The 11020-nt window shown below is 41.0% G+C and overlaps 1 protein-coding gene across 1 annotated transcript in view; it reads left to right on the top strand.

Moving 5' to 3' along the window:
* Nucleotides 1-8015, top strand: part of LOC308320876 (b(0,+)-type amino acid transporter 1-like) — a gene marked incomplete at both ends in the record, with an annotated part of 10345 nt that extends 2330 nt beyond the window's left edge. Inside the window, 4 exons of the mRNA XM_080771585.1 lie at nucleotides 791-920; nucleotides 2918-3042; nucleotides 6965-7052; nucleotides 7785-8015. Of these exons, the coding sequence (XP_080627711.1) occupies nucleotides 791-920; nucleotides 2918-3042; nucleotides 6965-7052; nucleotides 7785-8015 (574 nt within the window). The remainder of the gene's footprint in view (nucleotides 1-790; nucleotides 921-2917; nucleotides 3043-6964; nucleotides 7053-7784) is intronic.
* Between the last annotated feature and the right edge of the window lie 3005 nt (nucleotides 8016-11020).

Consider the following 11020-nt stretch of genomic DNA (forward strand, 5'->3'; position numbering starts at 1 on the left):
ATAGACGGTTGTATACTGAATTCAAGGGAAGGTTTGTTTTAGGGGCAGTCTGATATACTACATCTGCATAATCAAGAATTGGTAGTATGAGTTGTTGCACTAGTTTCTTTCTTACTGCACTAGTTTCTTTCTTACTGTAAAAGTAAAACAGTTTCTGTTACGATATAGAACACCAGTGCTGAAGTTGATTTTCCGGAATATGTTATCTATATGACATTTATATGATAGATTTGAGTCGAGCCAGAGACCAAGATATTTGAATTGTTCAACTATATGCAGTTGTGTACCATCGAGACAGGAGATATTGAATGATTGATTGTTAGTTTGTGTTTTAATATTTTGCTTAGTCCCGAAGAGCATAGTGTTTGTTTTGGTTTTGTTGATAAGTAATTTATTCACTATAAGCCATGATTCTAGATGATTAAAATGTAATTGCAATGTCGACTGGGTTTGTGAAAGGTTAGTTTGTGAAGTGTAGTTTGACGTTGTTTAATACAATCAATGGGCTGTCAATAGGAAATTGCACCTTGTTAGCACCTTGCTGGCAAGATGGCAGCGGAGTGCATGAGGTCAATAGGAGTTGACAGTGACAGGAACGTACCAAAAATATGTCAACTAACTAACGGTCAAGCAAAAATACTAATCATAATCCCAATTTTCCATCGGCTGAGACTGTATCATAATTACCATCAGTCCTATCAGGTGTGGTGCATGTCATGGCTTACATCTTTTCCTTTCCTTTCCTTTCCTTTCCTTTCCTTTCCTTTCCTTTCCTTTCCTTTCCTTTCAGGAATAAGGTCTTAGGGAGCTGGGGTTGGACCATGTCCGTGGCTGCAGCATTGTCTGCTTTTGGTTGTCTGAACGGGAAATTCTTCAGTGGTGGACGTGTGTGCTTTGTTGCTGCAAGGGAAGGACACATGGTGAGAGGGAAGCCCTGTCTGTGTTTTAAGCATTATGTCATGCTCTAGCTATTGAAAAATAGCAGATTTTTGAAATATCGTGAAAATGTGGCGCAAATCTTTGAATATATTATATTCTTTCAGAGCGAACGTTTTTAACTCAAATATTTGCTTCTGGGGGGGTCCCTGGAACAACATATTTTCAGATGGGGGTTGGCGGCCAATTACATATAATTTTGAGGGTCCTTGACATGAAAATGTTTAAGAACGACTGACATATATCTTGGGTTTTTCAAGAAAACTGTCAGGATTTAGAAGACATTTCTAGAATCGTCCACAGGTCTAAATGGGTTAAACACACGAACCCTATAGCAGCGGTTTCCAAACCTTTTCATGTCAAGGACCCCTAAAATAATACTCATTATAACCTTGAAAATATATGCCAAGGACCACCATAAGACGATATTTTTACGGCTCTAGGGCCCCCGGTTTGACCTGAATTAGGCTAGGGACCCCCCATTTTATTGCATTTCTATCTCTGGGACCCCAATACATATTGTATAATCATACTTAAGAGTGTACAAATGGAACCAGAGAATCTAGGTTGTATTGTCAAGAGGAAGGCGTGAGACATGAGACTGAACAATACAAATTCATTTACGGCTGTTATCAAAGCAAACCTGGGCTTCCATAACACCTCAACATTGAGATAAGATTTTTTGATTTTCATGAGCTGTACGCCATAATCATCAAGATTGAAACAAAAAAAGGTTTTAAATACTTCACTTTATGCACAATGAATTGAGAATAATATGAAAGTTTCACTTTTTGCACTTTATGCACAATGAATTGAGAATAATATGAAAGTTTCACTTTTTGAACTATATTACAGAAGCAAATTAACTTTTACAAAATATTCTAATTCAGTGAGATGGAGCTAGTATAGTAGCTTAATGACTAGTGTTACAATGTTATTGTCTTTTTTTGTGTCCAATGCATTTGGATTTTCTTCGCAAAGTTAACATATCTATAACTAAATGCATTTGAAATTAAATAAAGATTTTACTTTTCAGGATTCCAATTTTAAAAAAATGGCAAAATATTATTCAGGATTTCAATTCAAATATAGCTAAAGTAGCTGATCTACAAGCTCAAAATTGAGCTTGTAGATCGGCTTTTTTAAATATTTAGTAATATGCAATGTGGCTCTCTGGAGTGAGTGTGGAAACATAGTGGCCCTCTCCATCGACACACACGCACGCACGCACACAGGCAGGCACACACACACACACACACACACACACACACACACACACACACACACACACACACACACACCACAGGGTCAGCCCTTGCACAACACTGAAAACGAAGTTTACACCTATATCTTCACCTATCCTTTAGCTCTGGAAATTCAATAATAATCCATCCTATAGTTATAGTGTATAATTATTTTAGTTCAATATGCAATACACAGAAACTGACAGTGTTATAACACTTTCTATACTTTATATTGATATTTATTGTGACCTTGCAATGTTTTACCCAAAAACCTATAACAATCATGTGTTCTCGATTTTGACAATGCATTGTGGGTATAGGGTGAGAGGGAGACCTGCACACTGTCACTTGCTGGTTCAAGAGCTTTTGATTTAATGTCCAAAATGCAACGTTTCGGTCCTTCGACCTTCTTCAGGCATCTGGTCATTTTGGACATTAAATAAAAAGCTCTTGAACCAGCAAGTGACAGTGTGCTGGTCTCCCTCTCTCTACATGTCTGCAGTCTGCTGCTTTGTCGCAAACTCACCTGTTGTCAATATAGTAAGTCAAGTGCGAAGGTCTTCCCTTCAAAAGAATTGTGGGTACAGTAGGGTAAAAGAAAAAGTGTTTGTAGCCATCATTGAGTCATGTATAAACATCTATCAGCTACATATTCTTAAACTTTGCTAACTAACCTAATATTCCCACCACTAATTTAGCATCATGATCATAATGAATTATACTGTCTTTCCTCATAGCCAGGTATATTGTCCATGGCCCATGTCCATAGACTGACCCCTTCTCCAGCCTTGATCTTCACAACAACTATTTCACTTCTAGTACTGATTCCTGGGGACTTCCAGAGTATCGTCAACTACTTAGGGTAAGGATAAGCAATCTGTCATCTATCCCACGGATAAATGCTGCTATACCATTCTGTCCGTTTACTTCACACTATTGAAAGTTCATGAATTTTGTGCACAGGCAAAGTTGGAAAGGTGACACGTAGGCCTACTGTATATTGACTATAGGCCTATATGCAGTATGTATAGGCTGCATTCTACAATTTATTGTAATGTAAAGCGATGTTGAACTTTAGTATAGAATATTGGGTTGTATAGCTAGGCCTGAGGCCGATCCTAAAAACGCCTCTAAATCCTGACCTAAGTTTTCTGAAAAACTTAAAATATTTATATAGCAGCATATTTCTTTTTACATTTTTGAATACTGTACATACTGTACAGAACCCCAAAATGGGTTCCCGGCCTGGGGGGGGGGGGGGGTAAAACACCAAAAGGGGTTCCCGCCCAGAATGGGTTAAGTGTAAGTAAGTCAGTATAGCTTTATGGATTGGGTATGACTCATACAAGTCACAATACTGTCAATCATCTTGATCTGTTATGTCTGTCTGTGCTCTGTGATTGAAAAGCCAGGTCTCAAAATCACACTTTTAAATGCAACAAAGCGGATTCTGTCAATAACCAGTCTTGGTATACTTAATATGAGCAACAACAGGCGGCTAAAGGAAGAGGCCAAGGACAGGTTTTATTATTGTAGGATCTGTTTTGTTTGCATTCCTGTGATTTTAACGACATGAACCCTAGAATCCATACACTGGACGAGCAAACATTGTGCATTATATGTGTTTTGTGAGCTTGTAGACGGAATTTAGCACAAGGGGGAATGGAGGGGGCCTAGTACAGACTCCTGGGGGAATTAAGTAGCCTATACTGTGTATGTGGTTAAGACCACATAATTATACACAGTATGCCGTCACTAATTCTGGATTCCTTAATCACAGAGCAGAGAAGCAACAGCATAATATAAAATATATATTAATATAGTGACTTCTATAATACCCATTACTCAGGCAGGTAAACAACCGAAGGATCAACCAAATGTCAATGTCGCTTTAATGGTATCACGCCTCTCGCTGACCACCAGAGGGCAGCGATGGACTGATAATTATCATGATCTTTTCTGCCAGTAGGCTATTTGATGTCTTCCTATTGTAGAGTCACCTTGTTTCGATAGCATCAGTGAGCTGGATGCAATCCTACCTGGAGGGGAGAGAAAGGATGGTGGAGGTGAATAGAACACTGCCCCCCCCCCCCTCCCAGTGAGCTGTGGCGTTCCACAAGGAAGCATACTAGGGTCTTTACTGTTCCTAATATGTAAACGACTTCAGCTTGTGACTGTTCGCAGATGACTCGGCACTGCTAGTCTCGGACAGGAACAAACCGCAGGTTGAAAAGGCCCTCAGCTCTGAACTCGGTAGAATCTGCACCTGGCTCGCTGATAACAAACTATCTTTACACCTGGGAAAAACTGAATCCATTCTCTTTGGATCTAATAGTAATCTCAGCAAGGTAAATGGCTTCTTGGTTAGAGTGGGTGACAATGGCTACGTTTACATGAGCAGTTAAATCCCCTTTTCATTCCGAATAGAAGTTCAATCCTATTAAACGTTGTTATGTAAACACCTACAAAAACTTACATCCGAATGAAAACGCTCGATGCGATCTAAAAACCATTCCGATGTCACTGGCCGGATTACTCCGATGTTCAATGCATTGAAAGAAAATTTGACTCATGTATACACTGCTTCGGATGTAAATTCATTCTGGTCTTTCTGAGCATGCTCCAAGGCGCTCATATCCAAGGCGCGCCGTCGGGGCCGAGGAGTTTGCACATAGAGCGCGTTATTTCGTTCCTTTTTTCAGATCCGAAATCCACAAAAAAAACGTGGAGCAGCAGCAGATGAGATACCCCTGATCTGTGTGTGTGTGTGTGTGTGTGTGTCACAGTGTGTGTGTGTGTGTGTGTGTGTGTGTGTGTGTGTGTGTGTGTGTGTTCAACGGTCTCTCTCTCTCTCTCAAAAATAACGAGCGACCCGATACAATAATAATCATCAGTGTTGCGTTGCGTGCCCTGGCCGTGCTGTAGATACAAAGTAGTAGTACAAATAAAAACGAGATGATCACCTTCCCAGCGGAGAAGCGGAGCCGCAGCGGGTGGGGAAAAAAAGACGGTAAACACTAAACATATATGCCCGCGCCGCCCCTATCCAACCAGCAGCCTCAAAGCTACTGCGGAATGAAATAATGGGATTTCAAAGTATCGTCTTTCGTCTGTAATATGTTTGTATTGTTGAGACAGTCACAATGAATGAACTGCCTATATTTTATGTGTCCAACAGATGGCGTAGTTTCACGTGAATTAACATGTATCATGTCTTCTATCACTTCTCCATATAAACACTCATTCGGAATGACCATTTCCCATGTAAACTCGCGGCAAAAAACATTACATCGGATGTATTTTATTCGGAAGTATTTATTCGGAATGATCACCCTTCATGTAAACGTAGCCAATGTTATCACACGTAAAGATGAAATTACCTACCTAGGTTCCATCCTGGAGGCTAATCTTTCCGGTGATAATATGGCCACCAACGTAATCAAAAAAGTCAACCAAAGAACAAGATTCCTTTACAGAATCTCCCAACTGGTCAACAAAAACACCTTGAAGACCTTAACAGGAGCCCTCGTACAAGGTTTCTTTGACTATGCATGCACCTCCTGGTACCACAGCACCTCAAAGGCCCTTCAAATTAGGCTCCAGACTTCCCAAAACAAACTGGTCAGGCTCCTACTTGGCCTCACCCCCGAACGCACCTCACCCCTGCTCACTTTGACAGGCTGGAATGGCTTAAGATTTATATGTGTGCGCATCCTGGCGCTTATTCACTATTTCAGGAATAAATAGCCTTAATTGCCTTGCACATGTTACCAATACATACACATTGGCCTCGGTTACATGCACAAAATGATGAATTGTCTATTCTGTAGACCGTACGGCTCTGTTCGGAGTTCCAGTGATCCAGCTGTGTGACACTCTATTGTTCCACCACTTTTGCTTTGGCAATGTAAACGTATGTTTTCCCATGCCAATAAAGCCCTTTGAATTGATAAACGTCATTAGTGATCGCGGAATGTGCCGTCGCTTTGAAATGACAGCGTAGTACATTCCGATTCTAGAGGAAAATTCGACCACCACTCTGTCCTCGCATCGAATCCTCTCCTCCTCCTCTCCTCCTCGCTGGGGGCGGAGCCGAGGAGCGAGTGGAGGACGCGAGGAGAGTGAGCGAGTGTGAAAGTTGGGATTGGAATTGGAATTTAGCTTTAGGGTCGACGACAGAGTACAGCATCTTGCAGTGGGTCTGGTCCACAAGATTCGATACACCACCAAGATACCCATGTACCTGTCCAGATACTTCCTTAATGTTAACGAAGTCCACACCCACAACACCAGAGGGAGTGCAACGAACCATGTACAGCCCAGATTCGGTACAAACAAGGGACTAAATTATTTTCGCTCCTATGCCACCAAAATGTGGAACGCCCTACCAACAGTGATTAAGACATGCGAATCCCTTGACTCCTTCAAAACCGCTCTCAAAGGGCTCTACGGACGGCTGCAATTCGAAACTGGCCCCCGTAAAATCTGAATCCCCCCTCCCCCAACGCCCCCCCTTTCCCCTCACTGTATATGTTTATTTTCCCTTTTTACCTCCTTTATGATGAATTCCTGTTCTGTTCTTTGTCTATATAGAAGTGTCTATTTGTACATCTCTATATGTTTTGATGAATTGAACATGGTGGACCCTCTTGAATATTTCAATCAATTAATCAATGTTCACACTTGTATAACTAGGTTCTTCTTTGTTACCCTGTGTGCCCCTGTGGAAATTTGACACGACACAAAAATGTGTACAAAGATATCTTGTTTGTCTTCGTTGTCAGGTTCAGTCGCTGGTTTTTCTACGCAATCACTATATCTGGACTCCTCTATCTCAAGATCAAGAAACCAGAGCTCCCCAGACCATACAGGGTGAGTTTAATCTTAATCTGTTTCATCCGTGCCCATAAAAAATAATGAGCTCAGAAAGCAGTGTGACTGCTTGAGAAACGGAGTTATTAGTGTCCTTGAACAAGACAACCCCTAACTGCTCACATTGGTGCCTTGCATGCTTTCCTCCACCGCTGGTGTAGTGTGAGTGAATGGATTATTAGTTTAGATAAAGGCGATATATATACAAATTAACCATTTTACTTTATACTCCACAAGGCAGGAGTTGCTTATAAATAGCACACATTACCAGGGTTGTATAGTGCTACTTTTAGAAGTGGGGGGGATGCCCCATAAGGCACGTGTGTGCTCACATACGTGCATTTGCGTTTGCGACACAAACTATAAAACATATGCAGAGGTGTATAGCCTATTTACAAACACGGGTTTACAATGCTTAATCGTATCCAATAAAGTCAAAAAACATATTTTTTACCCCCAAACATTTTAGGAGTGAGAGAAGTAGGGGGATGCCGCTCCAAAGTGCAACTCCAAAGCAAACTCCACATTGCCCCAACATTTTATTTACCTGCCATAGTGTCCCTTACCCCTGTGTCGGATCGGTGGTTGGACTGGCATATTCACTGATACCGATATGACCCGATATGACAAATAAGGGCCGATCTGATACTTTTCCCGATACGATACAGTATCGGGACATCTCTAATTACAGACCTGTGTGTTATACATACGTTTCGATATTTCTCTTCACAGGTGCCAATTTTACTCCCCATACTGGTCATCGTCGCTGCGGTTTTCCTCGTTCTGGCGCCCATCATAGACGACCCCCAGATTGAATACTTCTATGTGACTGCATTCATGATGAGTGGAGTATTGGTCTATGTGCCTTGTATCCATTACAAGCTGTGTCCCGGTGTGTTGGAGAAGCTCACCGTATTCATGCAGATTTTATTGGAGGTCGTGCCAGCAGACAAAAACCTTTGATTTTATAGGATAAGATACATTGTTGCTGTCGGGCAGAAACCTTGTATCTCCATTATTCTATGTCGTTTTTTTTGTTTTTTTTGTGCCCATGTAGCTCTGTGTGTTTGTGTGAATCATATAGCGATGATTTGATTGGCTATATGCAACCCCCCATAGCGATGACTTGATTGGCTGAGCAAAGTGCATATTGAGGATGAAAAGTGATTACGGTAAATTGGAAGACAGAAAAGTGAAGAGACAAATTGCGATTGGCCGGAATGAGATGATGTATGATGATAAGAGCGCCCCTCACTTCAGACACGTGTGATTTTCTTTTTCTCATAGTCACACAAAAACAGCAACTTGTTGTGTCATGATTGTGAAAATGACACTGAGATAGTGATGATCTGTGCAAGAAGTACAGTATAGGCTATATAAAGATATCCCACAAATCTATCTAGATAAAAATCTGATACTTTGGCTTATAAATGTATTTATCTCAAAGCTCAAATCAACCTGTATGATTAATTTACAGGCGGATAAACAATAACATAAACAATAACATCATATAGATAGATTTACAATGAATTACACTCGTATATGGATAACCCATTTGGCTGGCCAATAGACTATTGGACAGCCAAATGGGTTATCCGTATAAGAGTCCATACGCCTAGACTGAGTGGCAAAACATTAATGCCTCATTCACACGTACCAAACACCAATCAAGCAATGTTTGGTCGTTTTTTAGTTTTTTTGGGCCATTTTCATTTCCTCTAGAGTCACACATGTGTAATTGTGTTTCATTTTCTGTTTATCATAACCTCATTTCATACTCAATATTCCCACATGTCAGTCAATGGTCATTATCAAACACTGTTTGCTAACTATGCCGGCTAAAGTTAGCAATCAGTTGATCTTGGCTTGTTCTACAGTTTTATATACATATATTCATTCATTTCATTTCATAATTTGGACAGAGACAATTGGTGGGTCAAACATACTTTATTCCTTTCAAAGTCAAACAGTTTTAAGTTATCATTACTATGTTGTCAAACACCCACTATTCACACCATCCTCATTTCCTGGTCAAAGTTAAACAAAAGAGTCACCACTGAATCCACTGCTCCTTTTATAGGTGGAGGATTCAAATTGGGTTGCACCATGTTGCAGGGGTGCATGTGTCTGGCAATACATATTATTTGATATGATTACAACGAGAAGGGTTGTTTAAGACCAGGTTTGTTGATTACTTTGGTATTGACAAATATACTGGAAATGTTGGGAAATGTTTTCTGTGTTGCATGTTCACTAGATTTAGTGAATGCTTTGGGGAAACCTGTCTGATGGTATGGGCCAATAGTCAGAGGCCTGGGCTGCGTCCGAATTCATTCCCTATGCCCCATATAGTGCACTACTTTGGGGTTCCGCCATTTTGTTATAGTGTCCGAATGTGTAGTGAGCACCCTAACGTAGTGGACTGAAGTATCCCACAATGCACCGGGAATTGTAGGGAGCATCCGATGGTCACTACAAAAACACAACCGCTGCGTCCGAATTGCTAGGGTTGTTCCCTACTCCCTACTCCCCATGCGGGGATCCAGACTCAGTGGACTATAATAGTGAGGATTTCGGACAGTACTTCCTATATGGGGAGCACCGAAGTCTGACGTCAATATCGGTAGAGGGCGCAATAACGCCACGGTTCCATGTGCTTTTTAAATAATAATAAACAAATCATCCACATCTACAAGAAAACAGCCACAACGCGAATGTTATCATTGTTACTCCTGCTGAATTAGTTAGATTTTAGCTAGAAACAGACTGTATCAAATATAAGTGACCAATTCATGGATTGAATATTATGTTTTTAATTCATGGATGAATGAATGAATGCATAATAAATATTGTTGTTACACAATTATTTTAAAACCGTGCAGTGTGTGCTATATTATACTATATTAGTAAATAAATGAACATAATATGTTCATTTATGCCTGAAGAAGGCCGAAACGTTGCTACGACTCTTAAAATAAACTTCTTATGTAAGATGTTCTCCAAACTGAGTTAAAAAATAAAAAAGCAATGCCTCAATTCCATTATCTAGTCATGCGCAGGGGTTGAGAAATTCTCTTCAATATATAACCAAATTTACCATGAGAATACTCGGTTTGACATTTATGACAGAAATGTTCTTTATTATTATTTTCAGATTTTTCTCGCATGTTTAGTGGTGCAAAAAGGCAAAAACATTTTGTATTAGAAGAAAACTTGCCTGCAGACAAGAGGAGATGGAAATAGCAGGGATTTCTCAGGCTGCATGTGGAGCTCACATGCCCACAGAGGATGACCATGACCAGTGTGTGTCCTGCGGGGGCCCTGGTATGAGGACCCCGCCCCCGGTACGAATGGTCTCATCCTTCCAGCTGAAGCTGGAGGGGCCATGGGGGCCTGTTTTTAGAGTCGTTTCCACTGACAGACTAAAATGTCCCATAAAAATGTAATTTTTATGTGAACGTGGATGCTATTTGTATACAGCTGTGACTCTGTCTCCAAGACATTTATTTCTCAAGGGAGACAAACAAAGACTACCTTGAACCTTGTCCCAGGTTGGCAGAGCTGGGCGAGCTAAGCTCAGGCTATAGCTCCACCTCTTTCCTGCCCTGCCTGGTATGGACAGGTCTGTAAAGAAGGATTTAGTGAAAGTTTTCGGCGAGACTACTTACGAGTGTCAGCAGCCTATTAATGCACTACAGTGTGCAGTTTAGGGAGCGAGCGTTGACTCGCCCTCTCGGGTTAGCTGTTGTCTCGTTTGTAGGTGAGACTAACACAATTCCTTGGGGTCAGACGGCCATTAGAGCACACTATACAGGGTATGGTTTATTGAATGGATCCCCATTAGCTGATGCCAAAGCGACAGCTAATCTCCCTGGGGTCCATATGAAATAGACATACAAAGAGTACATGAATACATGTATTGTGGGTGTTGCGCCAGCTTACACCCCGGTGATGTAGTTCGGTATTGT

This window comes from Protomyctophum bolini (genome assembly GCF_963924005.1).
Source record: "Protomyctophum bolini genome assembly, chromosome: 9".
NCBI lineage: Eukaryota > Metazoa > Chordata > Actinopteri > Myctophiformes > Myctophidae > Protomyctophum > Protomyctophum bolini.